Consider the following 27,827-nt stretch of genomic DNA (forward strand, 5'->3'; position numbering starts at 1 on the left):
TGAAGAGAAGGCGCAGGGCTGATCTGATGAAAGCAGTCAAGAATATGAAGGAATTAGCCAATCTGTTTAACATCATCATAGATTCTGTAAGGGGGCACAGCTTCCATCTTAGAAGAGGGAGGCTTCAAGTGACAGTTTAGATCTTTAAGCAGAGTCCAAATCCTGGAACTCCCTCCCTAACAGCACTGTGGGAGCACCTTCGCCACACGGACTGCAGCGGTTCAAGAAGGCGGCTCACCACCACCTTCTCGAGGGCAATTAGGGATGGGCCATAAATGCCGGCCATGCCAGTGACACCCACATCCCAGGATCGAATAAAATAAAGAGAGTGGGGAGCTGTTTTGAAGAGCTGAATCTGGAGAGTGCATATCAGGGTACGAGGTATTGTGGGATGCAATTTTAAGAGACATTAGGACCAATCAGATAGACTGGAACAATCTTTCCTGGTCTTGTGCATTCCGATATTCCAAAGCTGACCCTGCCTCAATCTCCATTGCATTTAGCTCAATAACACAGTTCACAAGAAGTTGATTTTGTAGCACGAGAGTCTATATCGAATGAATTCTTATCTGAAGGTCAGTATTTGAATTAATGGTATTTTCCCTGGAAAAGTCAAGGATGTGCATGGATAGGAGTGCTGCAAGGTCGTGCATCACCATACCAAATGATTTCATATTTGGATCTGGAAGATTTATACAGTGACAGGAGTCAAGCAGCCATGACTGGCAAAGCGAGAGTTGTGCAATGTGATTTGTAGCCAGGCACCTGAAATGTTAAGCTGCAGTCAAAAACAACAACTTGTATTTATATAGCGCCTTTAACGTAGTAAAATGTCCCAAGGCGCTTCACAGCAGTGTTATAAGACAAAACAGATAAATTTGACACCGAGCCACATAAGAAGAAATTACGTCAGATTACCAAAAGCTTGGTCAAAGAGGTAGGTTTTAAGGAGCGAAATAAAGGAGGAAAGAGAGGTAGTGAGGCGGAGAGGTTTAGGCAGGGAGTTCCAGAGCTTAGGGCCCAGGCAACAGAAGGCACGGCCGGCGATGGTGGAGCGATTATAAGCAGGGATGCTCAAGAGAGCAGAATTAGGGGAGCGCAGATATCTTGGGGGGTTGTGGGGCTGGAGGAGATTACAGAGATAGGGAGGGGCGAGGGCCATGGAGGGATTTGAAAACAAGGATGAGAATTTTACAGTCGAGGTGTTGCTTAACCGGGAGCCAATGTAGATCAGCGAGCACAGGGGTGATGGGTGAGCGGGACTTGGTGCGCGTTAGGATTAGGTGTATCGTTTGCTTGTTGAGGCAGACTTCTTCAGAAACACTGGTCAAGCTTGAGGTCCACTGCGATAAAGTCGAAATGAAAAGGTGCAAAGCTTCACCTGTGTCGTGAGTCAGTCACTCCGAGCAACTCGACCAAGCCCGCCCCAGTGTGAATCTTCACAGCAAGGGTTTCAGCTCACAAAGAAAAACTTGCATTTATATAGCACCTTTCATGACCACTGGACATCCCAAAGTGCTTTACAGCCAATAAGTACTTTTGGAGTGTAGTCGCTGTTGTAATGTAGGAAAGGCAGCAGCCAATTTGCACACAGCAAGCTCCCACAAACAGGAATATGATAATGACCAGATAATCTGTTTTTCTGATCTTGAGTGAGGGATAACTTCTCTGCAAAATAGTGCCACAAGATCTTTTATGTTCACCCGAGAGAGCAGACGGAGCCTCGATTTAAAAGACGGCACCTCCAACAGTGCACTGCTCCCTCAGCACTGCACTGTGAGTGTCAGCCTGAATTTTTGTGTACCAATACTCTGGAGTGGGACTTGAACCCACAACCTTCTGAACCAGAGACGAGTGTGCTGCTCACTGAGCCTTGGTACAACTATTTTGTTGTTGAAACAATAATCAAGTGCCCCTTGATTAAAGGGGGCACTAAAACCGACACATTAAACAAATTAAACTTCCGGCAGTAAAATTAATTCAAATTAAAATTTGGTTGCCAGGAGTGATGATGCACTCCAGTCCTTCCGGTGCCCACCTCTCGCGGAAGGCCGCGAGCGTACCGGTGGACACCGCGTGCTCCATCTCCAGGGACACCCTGGCTCGGATGTAACCGCAGAAGAGAGGCAGGCAGTCGGTCTGAACGACCCCCTCGACCGCCCGCTGCCTGGACCGGCTGATGGCCCCCTTGGCCAGGCCCAGGAGCAGTCCTACGAGGAGGCCTCCCGACCTGCCCGCTCCCCTCCGCACAGGGCGCCCAAAGATCAGGAGTGTGGGACTGAAGTGCAACCAGAATTTGAGGAGCAGCCCCTTCAAATAATGGAAGAGGGGCTGCAACCTGACACACTCCACATAAACGTGGAACACGGACTCCTCCAGACCGCAGAAATTGCAGGCACTGCCTTGGTACAAAGTGCAATTCAATTCTTCCAACCTAGCTGTGGCCCTCATATAAAAAGTTTTGAGAGATTATAAGCCAAAAGCAATTGTGCTGCAAGTATGTGCCAGACATACTCATCAAAAGTAACACGTTGCAGCCACAGCAGTAGATATGATGATAGTTCCTCGATGCAGATTAGCAAGCCTACCGAGCCAGTATTTTGCCTTGATTTGCCTACAGACACAATGCACAAGGCTAATTATGGGTAGGCTGCCGTGTGTATGATAATGTGTCTATTGTTGGGTTTTATGCCGGTGTTTATGCTCCACACGAGCCTTTTCCCAGCCAACTTCATCTCACCCCCATCAGCATATCCTTCTATTCTCTTCTCCCTCATGTGTTATCTAGCCTCCCCTTAAAGGCTACCCTTTGCTATTCGCCTCAACAACTCCCTGTGGTAGCGAGTTCCACATTCTCACCACTCTCTGGGAACAGCCAATGAAGTACTTTTGGAGTGTAGTCACTGTTGTAATGTAGGAAACCTGGCAGCCAATTTGCGCACAGCAAGCTCCCACAAACAGCAATGAGATAATGACCGGATAATCTGTTTTAGTGATGTTGATTGAGGGATAAACATTGGCCAGGACACCGAGGATAGCTCCCCTGCTCGTCTTTAAAATAGTGGCCGTGGGATCTTTTACGCCCACCTGAAAGAGCAGACAAAGCCTCAGTTTAAAGTCTCATCAAAAAGACGTAGAAAATGTTTTGTGATCAGACATTCTCACCTTAGCGGACGCTGTGCAAACATAGTGCCAATCACATCGAAGTCCAATTAATTGATTCTCCGAACTGAAGACTCATTTTGCAGGAGCTGATTTTTAATTTGTCATGGAGCCGGAATCTGATCTGAAGTTGAAGTATTATGCACCTATTGGATCGGCTTTGATTCTTTTTAAATGGTTGACCCAGACCCTGCCTCACTTTCCCCCAATGATTTACTATATGAAAGAACATTAGTACCTGTTGGCTTGAAGATCGCATTAAAGCAGTTATAGGTCTCATTGCATTATCAGCTCAATGCCTTGAGACCACGTGAGCATCTATATTCCAAGGCAGGCAGCTTAAAAAAGGGATGCTGGCTCAACTGGTCAAGGGCAATACTTATTGGTGGGTTGACATAGAAACATAGAAAATAGGTGCAGGAGTAGGCCATTCGGCCCTACGAGCCTGCACCACCATTCAATATGATCATGGCTGATCATTCCCTCAGTACCCCTTTCCTGCTTTTTCTCCATACCCCTTGATCCCTTTAGCCATAAGGGCCACATTTAATTCCCTTTTGAATATATCTAACGAACTGGCCTCAACAACTTTCTGTGGTAGAGAATTCCACAAGTTCACAATTCTCTGAGTGAAGAAGTTTCTCCTCATCTCGGTCTTAAATGGCTTACCCCTTATCCTTAGACTGTGACCCCTGGTTCTGGACTTCTCCAACATCGGGAACATGCTTCCTGCATCTAACCTGTCTAAACCCATCAGAATTTTATATGTTCTATGAGATCCCCTTTCATTTTTCTAAATTCCAGTGAATATAAGCCTAATCGATCCAGTCTTTCTTCATATGTCAGTCCTGCCATCCCGGGAATCAGTCTGGTGAGCCTTCGCTGCACTCCCTCAATAGCAAGAATGTCCTTCCTCAGATTAGGAGACCAAAACTGTACACAATATTCAAGGTCTGGCCTCACCAAGACCCTGTACAACTGCAGTAAGACCTCCCTGTTCCGATACTCAAATCCTCTCGCTATAAAGGCCAACATGCCATTTGCCTTCTTCACCGCCTGTTGTACCTGCATGCCAACTTTCAATGACTGATGCACCATGACACCCAGGTCTTGTTGCACCTCCCCTTTTCCTAAGCATTCAGATAATATTCTGTCTTCCTGTTTTTGCCATCAAAGTGAATAACCTCACATTTATCTATAGTATACTGCATCTGCCATGCATTTGCCCACTCACCTAACCTGTCCAAATCACGTTGCAGCCTCTTAGCATCCTCCTCACAGCTCACACTGCCACCCAGTTTTGTGTCATCTGCAAACTTGGAGATATTACATTCAATTCCTTCGTCTAAATCATTAATGTATATTGTAAATAGCTGAGGTTCCAGCACTGAACCTTGTGGTACCCCACTAGTCACTGCCTGCCATTCTGAAAAGGACCCATTTATTCCTACTCTTTGCTTCCTGTCTGCCAACCAGTTCTCTATCCACGTCAATACATTACCCCCAATACCATGTGCTTTAATTTTGCACACCAATCTCTTGTGTGGGACCTTGTCAAAAGCCTTTTGAAAGTCCAAATACACAACATCCACTGGTTCTCCCTTGTCCATTCTATTAGTTACATCCTCAAAAATTCTAGAAGATTTGTCAAGCATGATTTCCCTTTCATAAATCCATACTGACTTGGACCTATCCGAACACTGTTTTCCAAATGCGCTGCTATTATATCTTTAATAATTGATTCCAACATTTTCCACACTGTCAGGCTAACCACTGTATAATTCCCTGTTTTCTCTCTCCCTCCTTTTTTTAAAAAGTGGGGCTACATTAGCTACCCTCCAATCCATAGGAACTGATCTAGAGTCTATAGAACATTGGAAAATGACCACCAATGCAGCCACTATTTCTAGGGCCATTTCCTTAAGTACTCTGGGATGCAGCCTATCAGGCCCTGGAGATTTATTCGCCTTCAATCCCACCAATTTTCCAAACACAATTTCCTGACTAATAAGGATTTCCTTAAGTACTCTGGGATGCAGCCTATCAGGCCCTGGGGATTTATTCGCCTTCAATCCCACCAATTTTCCAAACACAATTTCCTGACTAATAAGGATTTCCTTCAGTTCCTGCTTCTCGCTAGACACTCGGTCCCCTAGTATTTCCGGAAGGTTATTTGTGTCTTCCTTAGTGAAGACAGAACCAAAGTATTTGTTCAATTGGTCTGCCATTTCTTTGTTCCCCATTATAAATTCACCTGATTCTGACTGCAAGGGACCTACATTAGTCTTCACTAATCTTTTTCTCTTCACATATCTATAGAAGCTTTTGCAGTCAGTTTTTATGTTTCCTGCAAGCTTACTCTCATACTCTATTTTCCCCTTCCTAATTAAACCCTTTGTCCTCTTCTGCTGAATTCTAAATTTCTCCCAGTCCTCAGGTTTGCTGCTTTTTCAGGCCAATTTATATGCTTCTTCCTTGGATTTAACACTATCCCTAATTTACCTTGTTAGCCACGGTTGAGCCACCTTCCCCGTTTTATTTTTCCGCCAGACAGGGATGTACAATTGTTGAAGTTCATCCATGTGATCTTTAAATGTCTGCTATTGGCTATCCACCATCAACCCTTTAAGTATAATTCGCCAGTCTATCCTAGCCAATTCACGTGTCATACCATCAAAGTTACCTTTCCTTAAGTTCAGGACCCTAGTCTCTGAATTAACTGTGTCACTCTCCATCTTAATGAAGAATTCTACCATATTATGGTCACTCGTCCCCAAGGAGCCTCGCACAACAAGATTACTAATTAATCCTCTCTCATTACACAACACCCAGTCAAGGATGGCCAGCTCTCCAGTTGGTTCCTCGAAAACCATCCCTAATACACTCCAGGAAATCCCCCTCCGCCGCATTGCTACCAGTTTGGTTAGCCCAATCTATATGTAGAGTAAAGTCACCCATGATAACTGCTGTACCCTTATTGCACGCATCCCTGATTTCCTGTTTGATGCCATCCCCAACCTTACTACTACTGTTTGGTGGTCTGTACACAACTCCCACTAGCGTTTTTTGCCCTTTGGTGTTCCACAGTTCTACCCATACAGATTCCACATCATCCAAGCTAATGTCCTTCCTTACTATTGCGTTAATCTCTTCTTTAACCAGCAACGCTACCCCACCTCCTTTTCCTTTCTGTCTATCTTTCCTGAATATTGAATGTTGAGTTCCCAGCCTTGGTCATCCTGGAGCCATGTCTCTGTAATCCCAATCACATCATACCTGTTAACAGCTATCTGCGCAGTTAATTCATCCACCTTATTGCGAATGCTTCTCGCATTGAGACACAGAGCCTTCAGGCTTATTTTTTTGATACTTTTGTCCTTTTAGAATTATGTTGTAACATGACCCTTTTTGATTTTTGCCTTTGATTTCTCTGCCCTTCACTTTTCCTTATCTCCTTTCTGCCCGCATTTTACTTCCCTCTGTCTCCCTGCATAGGTTCCCATTCCCCTGCCATATTAGTTTAAACCCTCCCCAACAGCACCAGCAAACACTCCCCCGAGGACATTGGTTCCAGTCCTGCCCAGATGCAGACCGTCCAGTTTGTACTGGTCCCACCTCCCCCAGAACCGGTTGCAATGCCCCAGGAATTTGAATCCCTCCCTCTTGCACCATTCCTCAAGCCATGTATTCATCTTAACTATTCTGCTATTTCTACTCTGACGAGCAAGTGGCACTGGTAGCAATCCTGAGATTACTATCTTTGAGGTCCTACTTTTTTAATTTAACTCCTAGCTCCCTAAATTCAGCTTGTAAAACCTCATCCCGTTTTTTATCTATTACGTTGGTGCCTATATGCACCACGAGAACTGTCTGTTCATTCTCCCCCTCCAGAGTGCTCTGCAGCCGCTCCGAGACATCCTTGACCCTAGCACCAAGGAGGCAACATACCATCCTGGAGTCTCGATTGCAGCCGCAGAAATGCCTATCTATTCCCCTTACAATAGAATCCCTTACAACTATAGCTCTCCCAATCTTTTTCCTGCCCTCTTGTGCAGCAGAGCCACCCAAGGTGCCACGAACTTGGCTGCTGCTGCTGCCTTCCCCTTCCCATCGCCCCCAACAGTACCCAAAACGATATATCTGTTTTGGAGGGAGACTGCTCTGTCTGATGGTCACCCATTCCCTATCTGCCTTTGTAACCTTTACCTGCAGTGTGACCAACTCACTAAACATGCTATTCACAACATACTCAGCATTGCGGATGCTCCAGAGTGAATCCATGTGCAGCTCCAATGCCGCAATGCGGTCTGTCAGGAGCTGCAGCTGGACATACTTCCTACAGACTTAGTAGTCAGGGACACTGGAAGCGTCCCTGATTTCCCACATAGCACAGGAAGAACATGACAGGAGTCTGGGCTCTCCTGCCATGACATAACCCTTAAATTAACTTAATTTGCCAACAATACCAAAGGTTTCTTACTGATAAGAAAAAGATAAAGAAAAAAGAAAAACTACTCACCAATCAACCAGCCAATCACTTACCCGCTTGGCTATGATGTCACACTTCAATTTCTTTTTACTTCTTTGTTTTAACTTCGGCCTCGATCTCCCGGCATGCGTTGCTCCTCCGACTCCACGCACCTTTTTATCAGGGCCTCGATCTCCCTCTCCCAATTTAGAGACTAGTTTTGGCTCATCATCATCATAGGCAGTCCCTCAGAATCAGGGAAGACTTGCTTCCACTCTAAAAATGAATCCTTAGGTGGCTGAACAGTCCAATACGAGAATCACAGTCCCTGTCACAGGTGAGATAGATAGTCGTTGAGGGAAGGGGAGGGTGGGACTGATGTGCCACACGCTCTTTCCGCTGCCTGCGCTTGATTTCTGCATGCTCTCGCCGATGAGTTTCGAGGTGCTCAGCGCCCTCCCGGATGCACTTCCTCCACTTAGGGCGGTCTTTGGCCAGGGACTCCCAAGTATCAGTGGGTATGTTGCACTTTATCAGGGAGGCTTTGAGGGTGTCCTTGTAACGTTTCCGCTGCCCACCTTTGGCTCATTTGCCAAGAAGGAGTTCCGAGTAGAGCGCTTGCTTTGGGAGTCTCGTGTCTGGCATGCGAACAGTGTGGCCTGGCCAGCGGAGCTGATCAAGTGTGGTCAGTGCTTCAATGCTGGGCCTGGTCGAGGATGCTAACGTTGGTATGTCTGTCCTCCCAGGGGATTTGCAGGATCTTGCGGTGACATCGTTGGTGGTATTTCTCCAGTGACTTGAGGTGCCTACTGTACATAGTCCATGTCTCTGAGTTTTGGCTCAACGATGCAATTGATAACTCTTTGTGGAGTGAAAAGGCATCAATGGAATTGGTCAATTTTCCCACATTCCAGACCACTTCATTGATGGACACCTGTGAACTCATCCCTTTTTGACATAGAAGCAAGTGATCCTCGACATGAGGGACCACCTATGATGATGATAATATTGCATCCAAGTACAAACAGCGGAAGGAGCGTACGACAAACCAAGCACTTGACTCACCTGTCCCTCCAACCACCACCTGCCCCACCTCTGACAGAGACTGTAGATCCCGTATTGGTCTCATTAGTCACCTTAGAACTCAATTTATTGTGGAAGCAAGTCATCCTCGACTCCGGGGGACTGCCGAAGGAGAAGAAGATATTGCATCCAAGAGCCATTGAAGGCATCTTACAAACTGCACAAAAGATCTTTACAACACTGAGCAAACCCATCTGGGTCCTGCTGGGAAGGTTTCGACCAGTGCTATATAAGGGAAGGAAAAAAATTCATCATCATCATAGGCAGTCCCTCGGAATCGAGGAAGACTTGCTTCCACTCTAAAAATGAGTCCTTAGGTGGCTGAACAGTCCAATACGAAAACCACAGTCCCTGTCACAGGTGGAACAGACAGTCGTTGAGGGAAAGGGTGAGTGGGACTGGTTTGCCGCACGCTCTTTCCGCTGTCTGCGCTTGATTTCTGCATGCTCTCGGCGATGAGATTCGAGGTGCTCAGCGCCCTCCTGGGTGCATTTCCTCCACTTAGGGCGGTCTTTGGCCAGGGACTCCCAGGTGTCGGTGGGGATGTTGCACTTTATCATGTACCGTTTCCTCTGCCCACCTTTGGCTCATTTGCCATGAAGGAGTTCCGGACAATGCGGACAATGTGGCCTGCCCAGCGGAGCTGATCAAGTGTGGTCAGTGCTTCAATGCTGCACTGTGGTGACACACCACGGATCGATTGGAGAATGAGTCTGGGCAGTAGGCCAATTGGACACTCCGCCAAGGTCAGAGCCTAGCGAAGTTATCAACCCAGTAGATTGCAAAATTGGTTCCTGGCCCACGATGAGTGCAGTGATCAGATACCTTTCCCTCACTGAAGGCAAGCTGCTTTGCCCTGGAGATGTGCGCAGGAGCTGGCTTCATCACCATTCGCCAGGCTTTCTATATGGCTATGTAACTGCACAAGTCGTCTGAGCAGCAGGACCATACAGTGACACGCTGAGGCCGCATTGGATCTTTAAATCAAGTATTGGTGCTTGCTCCATTCTCAGCCTGAAGGCCAAACACTGCAGGGATATTTGGGAGTAGGTGCTTTGACATGGGACATCTTGGGGTTAGCATGATAGCACATGGCATAGGGAACTTCCTTGAAATGGAATACAATGAAGCAGAGTTTGCTGTTTTGTGCCATGTATAACACTTGTTGGTTTTATGTCTGGACAGCAAAGCAAGGAGGAGGAGGACCAGCTGAATTATTCATCTTTATTGCTCAGCTTACTTAAAAATACGTTATATATGCTTCAAGGACTGTCACTAAAACTTTATTGCAGCTTGATGTGTGATGCAAGTTAATTTGCTGAATATTCCTGGCACTTGAGTGTTGCCATCAAGAGTGTCCTTGACATTGCTCTGGCCACACCCATAAATTGTGATATCAATGTGTCCTTCACAAGGTATATAAACACGGACGACTGACACAGGGCAGAAAGATTCGAGGGAAACGGTGATCAAGACACAAGATGATTCCAGCCACTTTCAAGCTCTGCGCAGCAATCTCTTACCAGCATTTCCGAACTCTGTCAGGTAATTGGAAACTAGTAATTATATCTGTTTGTTAAATGGCAATTAACTGGTCAAACTCTTAGGGGGAAGAAATTCGGCTGCACCTCATGTGGGGTGTTAATCCAGGCTCAGCGGTAATTTTAACGCCTTGAAAAAGTTTGCGCCCTCCACCCAGAAATTCGTCAGAATCGGTCGAAGAGCTGACAGGGGCGCTAAATCGTCCGTTGCACGCTACAGCTGGGTGGGGGCGATAACAAAGGTTTGGTTGGTAAATTTTGCGGACCCATTGCGCATGTGCGGAACTCCAAATCAGATCCCGGGAAAAGCCGGATCTTAAATGCACGGCATAGTAACGCACCCATTAAAGTTTTCAAAACCACTTGTTGTCCCCCTGTGCTGTTGCATCTGTCAGCCGCTGCAAACTGGGAGGCTCCCGCACCGAGCTGTGTGTAAACCTTGCACTGACTGTGACCTCCGAGGGAAGCGCTTCCTTTTCCCTTTAAGTAGCCGCCAGTTAACGACTCTGCAATCCCGGACTGACTGGTTTCCCAGACGTTGTTATTGGCGGGCGCTCAATGAGGCGCACGCACCGAATTTACCGACGGGGCGCGAGCGTGGGCGTTGCACCAGGAATATGCCACGATCGGAGCGATCGTCAGCAGCCGGGCGCTACTGATTTACACCCCCGGTAAGCTTCGAATGAATTTTCGGTCGGGGCGCGAAACGTCTTAGGCTCCCATTAACGCCCCCTCTGGCCGCTAACTGAGGCGTTAGACAGCCGAAAATCCAGCCCTCAGGCTCCAATCGAAGATAATCAACCACTGGAGAAGCAAGCACATATTGTGAGAGGAGCTAGGGAGGAGGATAGACTTTGAATCGGTTTCTTGTATATTTGGATACTTGTGGAACTCAAAGACTAAGGGCTTCTGACAGTCATAAAATATTGTCAGTGCTTTTAAGAAGAATGCGCATTAATAATAAGAAAGCTCACTTCACTTCCTTGCATAAGTAGCTGTTGCTGCCCAATTAATTTGACAGATATTCCTGCTGTTCAGCAGTGGCTGCCAAGAATGATCTTACCATCATTGTGGTTGAACCCATAAAGCATGTATTCACCATTGTCCTGAATTTACCAATCATTTTCAACAGACATAAAAAGAAAAAAGAAAGACTTGCATTTATATAGCACCTTTCACCACCACCAGACATCTCCAAGTGCTTTACAGCCAATGAAGTACTTTTGGAGTGTAGTCACTGTTGCAATGTGGGAAACGTGGCAGTCAATTGGTGCACAGCAAGCTCCCACAAACTGCAATGTGTTAATGACCAGATAATCTGTTTTTTTTGTCATGTTGATTGAGGGATAAATATTGGCCAGAATACCAAGGATAACTCCCCCATTCTTTTTCAAAATAATGCCATGGGATCTGTTACATCCACCTGAGAGCAGACGGAGCCTCGGTTTAACGTCTCATCTGAAAGACGGCACCTCAGACAGTGCGGCGCTCCCTCAGCACTGCACTGGGAGTGTCAGCCTAGATTTATGGGCTCAAATCCCTGGAATGGGACTTGAACCCACAACCTTCTGATTCAGAGACAAGAGTGTTGCCCACTGAGCCACAGCTGACACTGTCACATAGACGGTGTGCAGTGTAGGACATTTAACTCTATAATTGGAAAACCTTCCTGCTCTTTGGAAAGAGGCTACAAGGAGTTCATGAAGATTGGATTCCCCAACACCATTCCTTCGAAGTGTTTCACTATTTTTAATGACTTGAGAACTTCAACTTCAGTCTTGTTCAAGGGTCACTTGGGAAGAGGCTGCTCCATGGCGTGAAACAGCACAAGTCTGTGGCCGCAATTACCCAAACAATCTTGTGGCCGCAATCATCCCACTGTGGACAATTGGCAAGACGAAACTGGCACTTCCCCACAGGAAAATAACAGGTTGTATACACTTGATTGGTATTGCCTTGAATTCAGACAGTTGAAAGATGATTCTAATCAAGGTCTTCAGAACGATAAAGCGATTTGATAAGGTGGAGACGGAGAATCTATTTCCGCTGGTGGGCGAATCCAGACTGAGGAAGCACAAGGAGGCCAGGCCATTCAGGAGTGAAATCAGGACACTCCTTTTCACACAAAGGCTTGTAGAAATCTGGAACTTGCTCCCCCAAAAGGCTGTGGATGCTGGGAGTTGCAACGTATTTGCATCATGGGATCTTTGCTTAAGAATTCACCGCAACACATTGCTATTAAGAACTAGTTGGTTTATTAGCAAAGGTTTAACAATCACACTACACATTACCGGTTCATCCATCGGGCTCACAACCACCTGCCCCATCGTGGATCCCCCGAACCCAACTTGCTGGGGTTTTATTGAGTCTTGTGAACATCACGTGACTGGTTAAGCCACTCCCAACTCAACAGCTCCACAACTATTTTGAGTTGTAACTTAAATCAAGTGCCCCCATGATTAAAGGGGGAAGCACACTCCAAAAGCTTTTCAAGAACCCCCTTGTTTTTTTTTTTTGAGGGCACTAAAACACAAATTATACAAGTGCCCCCTGGCTAAAAGCGGTGGGGGGGGAGGGGGGGGCCACTAAAATCGACAAACTTAAACAAATTAAACTTTGGGAATTACGATCAAATTAAAATTTGGTTGCCGGGGGTGATGATGCACTCCAGTCCCTCCGGTGCCTACCTCTCGAGGAAGGCCGCGAGCGTACCGGTGGACACCGCGTGCTCCATCCCTAGGGACACCCTTGCTCGGATGTAACCGCGGAAGAGAGGCAGGTAGTTGGGCTGAATGATCCCCTCGACCGCCCGCTGCCTGGACCGGCTGATGGCACCCTTGGCCGTGCCCAGGAGCAGTCCTAAGAGGAAGCCCTCGGACCTACCCGCTCCCCTCCGCTCAGGGTGCCCAAAGATCAGGAGTGTGGGACTGAAGTGCAACCAGAATTTGAGGAGCAGCCCCTTCAGATATTGAAAGAGGGGCTGCAACCTCGCACACTCCACATGCACATGGAACACGGACTCTTCCAGACCGCAGAAACTACAGGCGGCCTGGGAGCCCATGAACCGACTTAAAAACTTATTGCACGGGACTGCCATGCAGAATCACAGTTCTATTACGGTGTATTTTGTTTGATCTTAACTGTATCAAAGCTGGGACAATCCTGCCTCTTAATTGATTGAAGAATAGGAAGGGCCAGTGTCAAAGCTCATCTCGCTATCGCCCCGGCAGGCAAACCCTGGCTGGGTGCCGAGATGTGCGCAGGTCCACCAACAGGTGGCAGTGAGCAATCCCCAAAATGTTCCCCAGACTGTGTTACAAGCGTCGCTACTTCAAAGGGGTGCTCAAAGTGGCTGGAGGAAGCTACACAAGGCAACGGGGTTATCAGAGTGCTACGTTTCTGAAGGGAAGCAGTACAATGATTTGGAAAAGAAGGGTGGGCCTGATTCCTACTTGTATGGGAGAGCGTACTACAGTACGAGCAGCGAAAAAAGAAAGACTTGCATTTATATAGCGTCTTTCACGACCACCGGACAGCTCAAAGTGCTTTACAGCTAATGAAGTACTTTTGAAGTGTCGTCACTGTTGTAACGTGGGAAAGGCGGCAAGCTCCCACAAACAACAAAGTGACAATGACCAGATAATCTGTTTTACTGATGTTGATTGAGGGATAAATATTGGCCCCAGGACACCAGGGAGAACTCCCCTGCTCTTCTTTGAAATACTGTCATGGGTTCTTTTACATCCAGCTGAGAGGGCAGACGGGGCTTTGGTTTAACATCTCATCCGAAAGACGGCACCTCCAACAGCGCGGCCCTCCCTCAGCACTGCACTGGAGTGTCGGCCTAGATTTATGTGCTCAAGTCCCTGGAGTGGGACTTGAATCTACAGCCTTTTGACTCAGAGGCGAGGGTGCTGCCCACTGAGCCACGGCTGGCACTAAACTGGGAAAGTTACAGTGTCAGCTCTTCGGATCAGAGCAACGGCATTTCTGATTTAAGATCCCGAGCTTACAAGTTAACACTCTTCTTGTGGTCTCTAGGGCTGAGGCATACAGTCATGGCGGCTGTCGGACACAAGCTGAATCACCTTCAAAATCAAGGGCCCAGCACGTGGGTTAATCAGGTCCGCAGGAGGAGCTCCTTAATCAGTGAGTATCAATGTTTAGAGTTCTCAGTTTTCACTTGTGTGTTTCGATATTTATACTTCTGCTTTCACTTGAAGTGTTCACCAAAAAAGACATTAATGAACTTGTCGAAAGGATGAGTAAATTAACTACACTATAGATATTGTGTGACACAACGTTCTCTCTCGGCCAGTCCCGTGCAGTCCGATACCAACTGTTCCGATGTTAAAGTTCTGAGAATGGGCCACACACCCGCAAAGAAAACATTGGTGTGAGGTGGTGCACTTTGGTAGGAAGAATAAGGAATCCACACACTCCTTGGAAAATAAGGGGCCGAAATTGATGGCCTTACCGCCCACTGCCGCCGAAATCCGCCAACATTCCTCCTCGGGTTCCGCCCTGTGCCAGTTTCCATTTGGTCTGGTGCGGGCAGGAGGGGGGGGGGAGGAGCCACCAGGAACTGCCCGCTGATGTCAGCAGACAGCCAAGTGGCACAAGTGGCCTCCCGCCTGCCGGGATGCCAGATTGGTGCAGGCGGGAGTCGGGCCACGATAGGGAAGGACCACTGCGAGGAGGCTGGTCTATCCCCGACGGTGAGTATGAAGACCTGCAGGAAAAGGTTAGTAAAGAATTGCTTTAAATTTTTCTTCACAGCGACTTACCCGGAAGGGGTCCCCTGAAGGTGTTCCGATGTTTTTTTTTGATGATTTTTATTTCCAGCTGTTGGACCCTCCGTGGGCCCGATTCGATCCTCGGCGGCACTTGCGCGGCAAAAGCCTTTGCCGCCGAGAATGGGAGCTCCCGCCCACTACCGCCCAGATTGACGGCGTAAGTCCCTCTTTTGCCGCCGGGTGCCTTTTCAAAGGACTTTTTGCCGAAACTCCCGCCCAAAGTACCTGTCATGTATGTACTTTTGGGATCACTAGCCACTAGATGGCGTCACTGTTGGAGGCCATTGGGCTGCATGCACGTGTGCGCAGCCCAAGTATAAAAGGCCAGCCATTTTGTATATTAGTAACTTTGGGCCTTAATAAAGCAGAGCCAAGGTCATACCTCTTGGAGTTAAACACTACTCTGTCTAACAGTTATTGCATACACAACAGTACCGCCAGGTATTTCGGCGGCCACCGGCGGCAAAGGCACTTGCCGCCGAGGATGGAGTCGGGCCTTCGGAGGGTTGAACAGCTGGAAATATAAATCAGCAAAAAACATCAGAACACCTTCAGGGGACCCCATCCAGGTAACTCGCAGTAAAGAAAAATGTAAACAAATCTTTACTAACCTTTTCTTGCAAGTCTTCATATCTACCGTCGGGGATAGACCAGCCTCCTCTCAGCGGTTCTTCCCCGTGGCCCTTGGCCTTCACCAATTTCACCCCTAAGTGTCTAAATGGGGTCGAGGAACAGAGGGATATAGGGGTACAGATACACAGATCACGAGAGGTAGAGATGCAGGTTAATAAGGCCATTTTAAACAAAGCAAACCAAACACTGGAGTACATTTCTAGAGCGATAGAATTGAAAAGCAGAGATGTTCTGTTCAACGTGTATCAAACCTTGGTTAGACCACACTTGGGGCACTGTGAACAGTTCTGGTCTCCATCTTATATAAAGGATACAGAGGCACTGGAGATGGTGCAAAAATGATTTACAAAGGATGATAACAGAACTGAGAGGTTATACCTCACAAACAATTGAACAAGGTGGGGCTCATTTCTCTAGAAATGAGAAGGCTGAGCGACGACCTGATAGAGGTGTTTAAGATTATGAAAGGGTTCGATAGGGTAGATGTAGAGAAGAGGTTTCCACTTGTGTGGGAGAGACCAAAACTAGAGGTCATCAATATAAGATAGTCACTAACAAATCCAATAGGGAATTCAAGAGAAACTTCTTTACCCAGAGAGGGGTGAGAATGTGGAAGTCGCTACCACAGGGAGTGGTTGAGGCAAATAGCTCAGATACATTTAAGGAGAAGCTAGATCAACACATGAGGGAGAAAGGAATGGAAGGATATGTAGATAGGGTTAAATGAAATAGAATGGGAGGAGGCTCTTGTGGAGCATAAACGCTGGCATGGACCAGTTGGGCCAAATGGCCTGTTTCTGTGTTATATATTCTGTAAGTAATCAGTGGGTCACAGGATAGTAACTTAGCCTACAGGCCAGGGGATATAAGTTTTCACAATGTTGCAGCTTGAGTTATGATCAGGAACGCGCGGAAAGGGCGGTGGAAGCAGATTTAATAGTAACTTTAAGAATGGAATGGAATATATACTTGAAAAGAAAAAAAAATTGCAGGGCTATGGGAAAAGATGAGTGGAGTGGGACTAATTGAATAGCACTTGCAAAGAGCCGGTACAGGCACAATGCCAAATGGCCTCCTTCCGTGCTGTAAGGTTCCATGGTCACAGCTGTACTCCCACGACATCCTTCCATTCAGTAAAAATGAGTTTGAATTAGTGTCAAAAACACTGCAGAGTGCATGATCAGTTCGGGAATCTTAAGAACTGCGGTTCCTAATTAGTACTGCACAATAGATGTAAAAGATAAAATAAAAAGCTTAATGAGTGACACTGGGGCAATTCCCATTGAGGGAGTGCAACGATGGTTCACCAGACTGATTTCTGGGATGGGGGGATTGTCCTATGAGAAGAGATCGAGTAGACTCGGCCTGTATTCTCTGGAGTTTAGAGGAATGAGAGGTGATCTCATTACAACATACAAAATTCTACCAGGGCTCGACAGGGTAGATGCAGTGAGGATGTTTCCCCTGGATGGACAGTCTAGAACCAGGGGTCACAGTCTCAGAATAAGGAGTCGGCCATTTAGGACTGAGATAAGGAGAAATTTCTTCACTGAGGGGGTGGTGAATCTTTGGAATTCTCTACCCCAGAGGGCTGTGGAGACGCAGTCCTTGAGTATATACAAGGCAGGGAGTGATAGATTTTTGAATATTAAAGGATCAAAGAATATGGGGAAAGTGTTGAGGCAGAAGATCAGCCATGATCTCATTGAATGGCGGAGCAGGCTCGAGGGGCCGAATGGCCAACTCCTGCTCCTATTTCTTATGTTCTTAATTCCCACTTTGCTGCTTCAGTCAGGCATCAGACACCTGGGGCAGTGACAATACTGACTGCAGGAAGTGTCAAATGCTGGCGGACTGAGCACCAGCTGTTGTTGCGTTCTCAGCTGATGCCAATTATATTTATATTCGGGTCCCCCAAGACCAAGAAAATGAGGCCAGACCATTCTTTTTTTTTGTGAGAAGGATGCTGGAGGTGAAAGTTGGCCATCTGTTTGGTATTGCTGTAGGATAACTCTTCCAAAGTTTTAGATTAACTATTCGAGAGAGCCGAATGCTCGGGTAATATTCAAGCACTTCACAATCTCAAGTTACTGGAATGTGTGTCCAAGTATTCACTTGGAAAAAGGGAAATTGGGAAATCGAGGTGAAGATCCATAGGCCAGACACGACAGGTAACTATGATTCGTTGACAGCAAGCTTGACTTACGCAAGCAGTAAGACGGATTAAGGTTCAAAAAAGCAACTGAAGGGCATTAACTTTCTTGTAGGATGTAACAGTATCTGAGAGATGTCAGTGTTATAAATACTCAACATTCATTGCTTTTTATCAACCTCCCCCCTAATTAGGTTGCAGGCTTGAAGAAAAGCCATATTCTGAGGCGGAAATGGCCTACGTTAAGCAGGGTGAAGAAGCACTACACAAGTCCCTCTCCATTCTTCAAGACGCAAGTGGATGGAAGACCGAGATTGCAGCAGTGAGTTCTGATGCAATATTTCCCTTCAGCCAATGTTTAAGACGTTACCTTTGAAGGAGGAATCAGTCATAGCGGATGTTGCCTCATAGATAAAGCTCATTTAAATTACTAATACATGCAAGAAGTCACCTCAAAGCAAGACACCTTGTTTGCAATTTTCAAGGGGAAAAAATGGTCAGAATTGTGAAATACTGTGCCAAAACAGTGAAAATCCTGACATCTGAGGTCCTAAAATCAACATTAGCTTGTTCAGTGATCATAAGCCAGAGATCATGAGCAGAGGTCATGGTGAACTTGATTTCTTCCCTCCACTCCACTCTGATTCGTGTCAGCCCTGGCTTTAAGGAATAGAAGATTTTGCTGATAGGGTGAGATGAAGAGGGGTGGGAGGAGGCTCTTGTGGAGCATAAACACCGGCATGGATCAGTTGGGTCAAAAGGCTTGTTTCCGTGCTGTAGACTCAATCTACAACACAGCACTGCACTGGTCTTCATCCAGTCTACAGGCTTAATGGTTTGAATAGCTGCCACTTGTAATCCCCTAGTAAGAGGTATAGCTATCTGGGTCAATGGCACCCAGATTTCCAGAGTCATTGTAAAGTTATTCAACACCAACCATGCATGCTGGAACAAGCTACTGTTAAGCCATCTCTGCTCTGACAATGAAGGTTGGAAGCTAAGAGCCCAAGATTTCTTTTTCACGCAAAGGGTAGCAGTGATCTGGAACTCTCTCGCCCAAAAGGCTGTGGACGCTGCGGCAATAGGAGCTCTCAAGACTGAAATAGATTTTTATGAGTTCAGGGCATCAAGCGATATGGAACAAAGGCGGATAAATGGAGTTAGAAACATAGAAAATAGATGCAGGAGCTATTCGGCCATTCGGCCCTTAGAGCCTGCACCGCCATTCAATATGATCATGGCTGATCATTCAACCTCAGTAACCCACCCCAACCTTCTCTCCATACCCTCTGATCCCTTTAGCCGTAAGGGCCACATCTAACTCCCTTTTGAATATGTCCAACAAACTGGACTCAACAACTTTCTGTGGCAGAGAATTCCACAGATTCACAACTCTCTGGGTGAAAAAGTTTCTCCTCATCTCGGTCCTATATGGCTTATCCCTTATCCTTAGACTATGTCCCCTGGTTCTGGACTTCCCCAACACCGGGAACATTCTTCCTGCATCTAACCTGTCCAGTCCCGTCAGAATTTTAAACGTTTCTATGAAATCCTCTCTCATTCTTCTAAATTCCAGTGAATATAAGCCTAGCCGATCCAATCTTTCCTCATATGTCAGTCCTGCCATCCCGGGAATCAGTGTGGTGAACCTTGCTGCACTCCCTCAATAGCAAGCATGTCCTTCCTCAGATTAGGAGACCAAAACTGCACACAATACGCAAGGTGTGGTCTCACTAAGGCGCTGTACAACTGCAGCAAGAACTCCCTGCTCCTATACTCAAATCCCCTCGCTATGAAGGCCAGCGTGCCATTTGCTTTCTTTACTGCCTGCTGTACCTGCATGCCTACCTTCAATGACTGACGTACCATGACACCCAGATCTCATTGCACCTCCCCTTTTACTAATCTGTCACCATTCAGATAATAATCTGCCACCAAAGTGAAAACCTCACATTTATCCACATTATACTGCATCTGCCATGCATTTTCCCGTTCACCTAACCTGTCCAAGTCACCCTGCAGCCTCTTAGCATCCTCCTCACAGCTCGCACTGCCACCCAGCTTCATGTCATCTGAAAACTTGGAGATATTATATTCAATTCCTTTGTCTAAATCATTAATGTAGATTATAAATAGCTGGGGTCCCAGCACTGAACCTTGCGGTACCCCACTAGTCACTGCCTGCCATTCTGAAAAGGACTCGTTTATTCCCACTCTTTGCTTCCTGTCTGCCAACCATTTCTCTATCCACGTCAATACATTAGCCCCAATACCATGTACCTTAATTTTGCACAATAATCTCTTGTGTGGGACCTTGTCAAAAGCCTTTTGATGGAGCAGATCAGCCATGATCTAATTGAATGGTGGAGCAGGCTGGAGGGGTTGAATGGCCTATTCTTGTTCCCAATCTTCCTCCGTTCTAAAATAAGTGAAGAATTTAACATTTTGAATTATTTTTCACAGGCAAATGGAGATAAAGTGGTCAGTAAAATGCTTCCAGATATTGGCAAAGTTTTCAAGCTTGAGGTTGTGATGGACAAGCCCTCAGATCTACTCTACAGTGAGCTATCTGACAAAGTCGAGCAAATGGGAGAGTGGAACCCAAATGTGAAACAAGTGAAGGTAAGACTCTCGATCGTGGCACAATCACAGCCCACTTTAAATCCAAGGTTTCCAAAACTACAACAGTGCCGTGATAAACACAGCCTTTAAAGGCCAATATTCCATGGGATGGGGCTGCTCTTCATCATACCATCACCTGCAAAGTTGCAGTGCTCCGAAGTTCTCAGATCAACGGATGATCTGTGCAGATGGTCAGTTCTATTCACAAGAGTTAAAAGTTGCATAAGTACAGAGACCGAGCCAAAGGCACACAACGGAAATGCAGGGATTCAGGATGTTGTTGGAGAAACAATGTACTATCCACGTGTTGTAAATGGAGCTCAAGTTAAGATCGGGGATTAAAGGAGTAAATGCAACAAAAAAAAAAATTAATTAATTGCACATTTGGGCACGGCGCACATTTTGGAGATTGGAGTAACCAGACGTGCGCACCAACTGGTGCACTGTCAAGCCAACTGGTGCACGAGTGTCCTTTAGGGATAGAAACCGGCTGTGCTTCCCCGGGCTGGTCTATGTGTGACTGTAGTCCTACACCAATGTGGTCGATTCTCACTGCCCTTTGAACTTCTCGAGCAAGCCACTCTGTTGTGACAAACCACAACGTAAAATTGCAATGGTTCAAGAAGCAGGGCACTTCGGGATGGGCAATAAATGCCGGCCTTGCCAGCGACACCCACAGCCACAGAATTAATTTTTTAAAATATGTGGCTTCACAAGTTATTATTTCGCATCTCTTTCTACCTTGCTCCAAGAACATAAGAAATAGGAGCAGAAGTAGGCCATACGGCCCCTCGAGCCTGCTCCGCCATTTAATACGATCATGGCAATCTGATCATGGACTCAGCTCCACTTCCCTGCCCGCTCCCCATAACCCCTTATTGGTTAAGAAACTGTCTATCTCTGTCTTAAATATATTCAATATCCCAGCTTCCACAGCTCTCTGGTGCAGCGAATTCCACAGATTTACAACCCTCAGAGAAGAAATTCCTTCTCATCTCACTTTTGAATGGGCAGCCCCTTATTCCAAGATTATGCCCCCTGGTGCTAGTCTCCCCTATCAGTGGAAACATCCTCGCTGCATCCACCTTGTCAAGCCCTCTCCCCTCCTTCATCCCATGAAGAGCAATTTGTTGGTGGCACTTTAGGACATTGTACTATGAAAATTTGAAAGCTTCCAGCAAGCTGCTTATCAATAGAATCTTCTGCAAACATCGGTCTGCTAAAGTCCCAATTTGCATCTTCCCTTCAAAACTGATCACTGTGGTGCTGAGGGCTGGACTTAACGTTGGTCTCCACAGCATTTGGCTGAACGGTACTACAGTCAGAGCATCTTAAGACTTCAGTTATATGGACAGTCTGGAGAGTCTGGGATTGTTCTCCTTAGAGCAGAGAAGTTGAGTTGCGATGATCTGGAACACTGCCTGACAGGACGGTGGAAGCAGATTCAATCGTAACTTTTGAAAGGGATTTGAATAAATAATTGAAAGGGAAAAATTTGCAGAATTGTTGGGGAAAGAGGTGGGCGGAGTGGGACTGATTGGATAGCTTGTTCAAAAAGCTGGCACAGAGTCGATGGGCAGAATGGGCTTGCATGATGCAAGGATTATTATCACTCCCTCAAGCGACCAAAATCCGAACTCAATTTCATCCTCTATTATAAAAAAAAATATATTTGAACTTTTCAGATACTGAAAAAGATCGACAAGGAAACCATGGTTACCCACGAAGTTTCCGCGGAGACCGCGGGCAACATCATCAGCCCCCGGGACTTTGTGAGTGTGCGCTACTCCAAGAGACGTGGCTCAACCGGCTTCCTCGCCGGAATGTCCACCCACTGTGATATGATGCCTGAGCAGAATGGTTTCATCAGGTAACACATCGTCGGATAGTCAAGCGTCTACCGGCTGAGTGACCCCAGGAGATTGGTGACTATAGAAAAAGACACAGCATTAAATATTCTGTATCCAGATGCCAATTTACACAGTTTGGATATTGGGAGCGTGTTGAGATTCCACCTCTTTCCCAATCAGGTTTAAACGACGCATGAGCTTTTAGAACCCAAGTTCCAATGGTATCCTCAGAATTTCCCCACCAATCCACGTTTGTGGTCTCCTGCTTCAAATTGAAATGTCTTGCTGCAAAATGTTATGTCTTTAACCTTTTGTTCCCTGCAGGACACCTGACCACCAGAGGGCCCACCTGTTGGAGTCCCAAGGGATCCCAGCATCCCTTGGGAGCACGGTATATTAGCAGGTCACTCATGGGGTGTACCTGCACTCTGGAATCTTAATAAAGGTCACACTTGCTCATTACACACAGTACTCAGTCTCACTATTTATTGAGTGTAACATAAACCAGCTGTAGAACATCTAATTTCATGTTGTGCTAACTCTGGCAGAAGCTGCGAAGTATTAATCAGCTCCCGCAAAATCCACCATAACATTTTATAGTCACGGGGCCAATCCGGTCAGAGATTTCAGCAGAGCTTTGAGAGTTCTTCAGTTGGAGCCATTTTACATTTGTGGCCTCAGTAATTACCAAGGTTTTATTTGAACATCCTGTACTGTTAAGTGCCAATAGCATTGTTCAACTGCAGTCTCCGCAATGTTGATCAGCTTGTTGTTTCTGCTCCAACAGAATGGCTGTCATTATCAGGTTAGTGCATGGCTGTTGGTTTTATTAGATTGACCCACTGCTTGCACATTTCAGTTTCAAAATCAGCTTTGATTTTTGACTGTATTATCTTTCATGAGTCACTGTAGTGTCTGCTCACACCGAGTGCCATTCACCCATCACCCCCTGTGCTCGCTGACCTACATTGGCTCCTGGAACGGTAACGCCTCAATTTTATAATTCTCATGCTTCTTTGCAAATCCCTCCATGGCTCTTGCTCCTCCCTATTTTTGTAACCTCCTCCAGCCCCACCACAATCTCTGCTCGCCTCCACTACTGGCCTCGTGCATCCCCCTATTTCCTTAACGACAGCATTAGCGGCCGTGCCTTAAGTAGCCTCAGCCCCAAGCTCTGGCATTCTCTCCATAAACCTCTCTGGATCCCTCTCCTCCCTTAAAATGCTCTTTAAAACCTACTTCTTTGATCCAGCTTTTGGTGACTTGTCCCAATAGCTCCTTTTGGGACTCGGTGTCAAATTTTGTCTGACAGCGCTACTGTGAAACCACTTGGGATGTTAAAGGCGCTATACAAATGCATGCTGTTTGCTTTAGGGTGCATAATGGTGATGGGGACACATACGTTAGCTCTGACATAATACAGCGGGAAAACCACGTATAAGTTCTTATTCTAGGTCAGGCAACTGGGGCCACCGACATGCCTCGTACCATCAGCCACCACACGTTCTCCTGCCATAGGGTTGTTTCTATACGCACATTTATTGCTTTGCTCCGTGCAGTTGCACTTTGTTGACTTACCATGTTGTAATTACAGGGCTGAGAATGGACCCACTTGCATTGTCCTCCGTCCCACGGCTGACGACCCAAACAAGACCAAGTTAACATGGCTGCTGAGCATTGATCTGAAGGCAAGTTGTCTTGGGCCGAGAGATTAACAGCTCTGGGTATTGATTTAAGTATACACGTAAAAGAAAAGCACGATTTGTATTTCTATAGCATGACCTCAGGATGTCCCAAAGCATTTTACAGCCAATGGAACACTTCTGAAGTGTAGTCATTGTTGCAATGTGGGAACTGCAAGATCCTACCAATCCCCTGGGAGGAAAGATGCACCAACGTTAGCGCCCTCGACCAGGCCAACATCCCCAGCATTGAAGCACTGACCACACTTGACCAGTTCTGCTGGGCAGGCCACATTGTTCGCATGCCAGACACGAGACTCCCAAAGCAAGCGCTCGACTCGGGACTCCTTCACGGCAAATGAGCCAAAGGTGGGCAGAGAAATGTTACAAGGACACCCTCAAAGCCTCCCTGATAAAGTGCAACATCCCCACTGACACCTGGGAGTCCTTGGCCAAAGACCGCCCTAAATGGAGGAAGAGCGCTGAGCACCTCGAGTCTCATCGCTGAGAGCATGCAGAAGTCAAGCGCAGGCAGCGGAAAGAACGTGCAGCAAACCAGTCCCACCCAGCCTTTCCCACAACGACGATCTGTCCCACCTGTGACAGGGACTGTGGCTCTCGTATTGGACTGTTCAGCCACCTAAGGACTCATTCTAGGAGTGTTAACAAGTCTTCCTCGATTCCGAGGGACTACCTATGACGATGTGGGAAACGCAGCAGCCAATTTGTGCACAACAAACTCCCACAAACAGCAATGTGAAAATGACCAGATAACCTGTTTTTATTATGTTGATCGAGGGATAAATATTGGCCAGGACACTGGCTCTTCTTTGAAATAGTGTCAGTGGATCTTTTACGTCCACCTGACAGAGGAGACGGGGCCTCGGTTTAATGTCTCGACCGAAAGACGGCACCCCCGCAATGCTGCACCAGGAGTGTCAGCCTAAATTTTTGTGCTCAAGTCTCTGGAGTGGGACTTGAACCCACAACCGTCTTGACTCAGGGGCGAGGGTGCTGCCCACTGAGCCACATGCATAACTTTGTTTTCCCCAGGAGTTTAATAATGGGCAGGAGCAAGAAATATACAGCAGGCTGATGCAAGATACTTTTCCCTAGATGCCTGCACAATTCGTCAAGGCAGCCTGTTCTTGAAGGTCTTTCCTGGCCCACGGGCTTCCAATATAACAAACTAATTAATAAAGTATTACCAATTGACATTTAGAAGTCTTGCATATGCTGCAAAAACAATATGTCACTAACTTAACTAATTATGCATCAGTACAGCAGAGGAAAGTGCTCAAGCTATAACTTATTTCTGTCGTGGATAGATCCTCAGCCAAAATAAGCTGGGCAATTTCCAATACTCCCACACCAACCCAGAGAATTCCCGGTCTCCATCCAGGCTTTTATAGTTAACAGGTTGACATCTTTAACTGCTGAGCATTGAATAGTGCACGATAAGGCTCGACTGGTGAACTGGCATTTAACTTGAGATGGGGGAAGAGGAGAAACAGAATCCGGGACTTAGAGGGATAAATTATGAGGATAGGTTGCATAAACTCGCCGTGTATTCCCTTGAATACAGAAGATTAGGGGGTGATCTGATCAAGGTGCTTACAATATTAAAAGGATTTGATAGGGTAGATTAAACTATTTCCTCTGGTAGGGGAATTAAGAACAAAGGGATCAAGGGGTATGGAGAGAAAGCAGGAATGGGGTACTGAAATTGCATGATCAGCCATGATCATATTGAATGGTGGTGCAGGCTCGAAGAGCCGACTAGCCTACTCCTGCAGCTATTTTCTATGTTTCTATAATCTTAAAATTAGAGTGAGACCATTCAGGAGCAATAGCACTAAGCATTTTTTCCTCCCATAAAAGGGTAGAAATCTGGAGCTCTCAAAAAGCAGGGACAATTGGTACTTTCAAGACTGAGATAGATTTTTGTCAGGTATGGGTAATCAAGGAATATGGAGCAAAGATGGGTAATTGGACTTGAGGTGCAGAAGATAGGATCTAATTGAATGATGAAACAGACTCGAGGGGATGAATGGCCTACTCCTGTTGCTAAAATTCTTTTTTAAATCACCTGTATTTTCTTTGACGTTTCATCGAAAGTAGGTCACTAACCTCAGAAGATGCAGTGGAAAGCAGAATAGCGTGTTAGCTGCTCCAACTGGGTGCAAACTCGTGGGAACATAGTTTTAAGTATGGTCCACAGTGCTCCCTCCATTCGCTCACTCTGACACAAAGCTTGGGACCCTCTTGCTGCAATGGATTTAAAGTCAAATTAAGGCTCTGAACATTTCTTTCCCCGTTCTGGGGATGTAGGAGTCACTGGCAAAACTAGTATTTATTACACATCCCAAGTTGCCCTTGGGAAGGTGGTGGTGAGCTGCTTTCTTGAACCGCTGCAGTCTGTGTCGTGAAGGTGCTCGCACAGTGCTGTGAGGGAGGGAGGGAGTTCCAGGATTTTGACCCAGCGACAATGAAGGAACGGCCGATATATTTTCAAGTCAGGATGGTGTGTGACTTGGAGGGGGACTTGCCAGTGATGGTGTTCCCAGGCAGCAGTGGTGGAGCTGGCTACAGCACAGGAGGCCATTCAACCTGTCGAGCCCGTGCCGGCTCCCTGCAAGAGCACTTCAGCTAGTCCCACTCCCCTGCCCTTTCCCCGCAGCCCTGTCGATGTGTTTGCTTCAGGTACTACATCCTGTAGATGGTACACACTGCAGCCGTGGAGTTAATTAATGTATAAGGTGGTGGATGGGCCGCTGATCACCCTGGTTTATCCCTATTGAGCATCAGTTTTTAAACTAATGGAGGATAGGTGAAGATGGGGAGGGGGATTCAATCTAGATTTGTTTGAGGATAACAAACCAGAACATGCTCCCTGAAAGGACAGTGGAAGCAGATTCAATGGTAACTTTCAAAAGAAAATTGGGTAAATACTCAAAAAGGGGACAAAATTGCAGAACGATGAGAGCAGGGGAGTTGGATTCATTAAATAGTGCTCCCAAAGAGCAGGCACAGGCACGAATGTCGAAATGGCCTCCTTCTGCACCGTATCATTCTAAGACAACAAGGCCCTGCAAGAAAAGCAGTTGCATTCAAACATTTATTCTTCTTTCCTCTCGTCTTTTTGAAGTGGGGAAATGGGGCGATCTCTGAAACGTACCGAAAAGCTGTTGCTGCAACATCTGACTGATTAAATGACTTCATTGGGGTTTTTTTTCTTCCCTATTTCAGGGCTGGTTGCCAAAGTCTGTCATCAACCAAGTCCTCAGCCAAACCCAAGCGGACTTCGCTCAACACCTGCGTCGGCACATGGATTCTCACGTTGCTGCAGCCCTTAGCTGAAAGTGGCCATGTTTACCAAGGGTGGGAAATAGCTGTTCAACATTCCAGGCCACAAGGGACGATTTTTCAATATATAAACTTATCACCTGGCTTTAAAAATATATCCATTTTGCAATCTGTTGGGATGAACCTGCAAACCCAGAGAAATGAATTTTGAACCTCTGAAATTGCCCATCTTTGATAATCATTGTTTATCTGAGGCTATATTTAAAACAGTTGTGTGTATTATTTTTGTGTATTATATTTCCAAGGGAAAAATGTTAGCGACGGTCAGTTAAATATTGTTGGCCCTTGGGGTCATCATTCCTCGGCCAGGCCTTAAAACGAGCTAGCGACAGAAAGCTCCCGGTGTTCTCCCCTTCTCCCTCCCTGCGATTCAGATAACCCTCAAAAAGCACAGGTTTGTGCAGCCATTGCATTTCCCATTCACTGCATCAGCCCCTCTTGGTTAGAGTTCAGGTGCACATTTTCTATGGGC

General features: G+C 46.5%; 1 protein-coding gene across 1 annotated transcript; it reads left to right on the forward strand.

Moving 5' to 3' along the window:
* The first annotated feature begins 10,175 nt into the window (after positions 1–10,175).
* star (steroidogenic acute regulatory protein) lies at positions 10,176–27,349 on the forward strand. Its single transcript, XM_070865459.1, has 7 exons — positions 10,176–10,258; positions 14,296–14,403; positions 18,030–18,157; positions 20,299–20,457; positions 22,143–22,327; positions 23,902–23,995; positions 27,239–27,349. The coding sequence occupies exons 1-7, from the start codon at positions 10,195–10,197 to the stop codon at positions 27,347–27,349; spliced, it is 849 nt and encodes a 282-aa protein (XP_070721560.1). The 5' UTR covers positions 10,176–10,194.
* Positions 27,350–27,827: the final 478 nt, after the last annotated feature.

The sequence above is a fragment of the Pristiophorus japonicus genome, chromosome 22, assembly GCF_044704955.1.
Source record: "Pristiophorus japonicus isolate sPriJap1 chromosome 22, sPriJap1.hap1, whole genome shotgun sequence".
Lineage (NCBI taxonomy): Eukaryota > Metazoa > Chordata > Chondrichthyes > Pristiophoridae > Pristiophorus > Pristiophorus japonicus.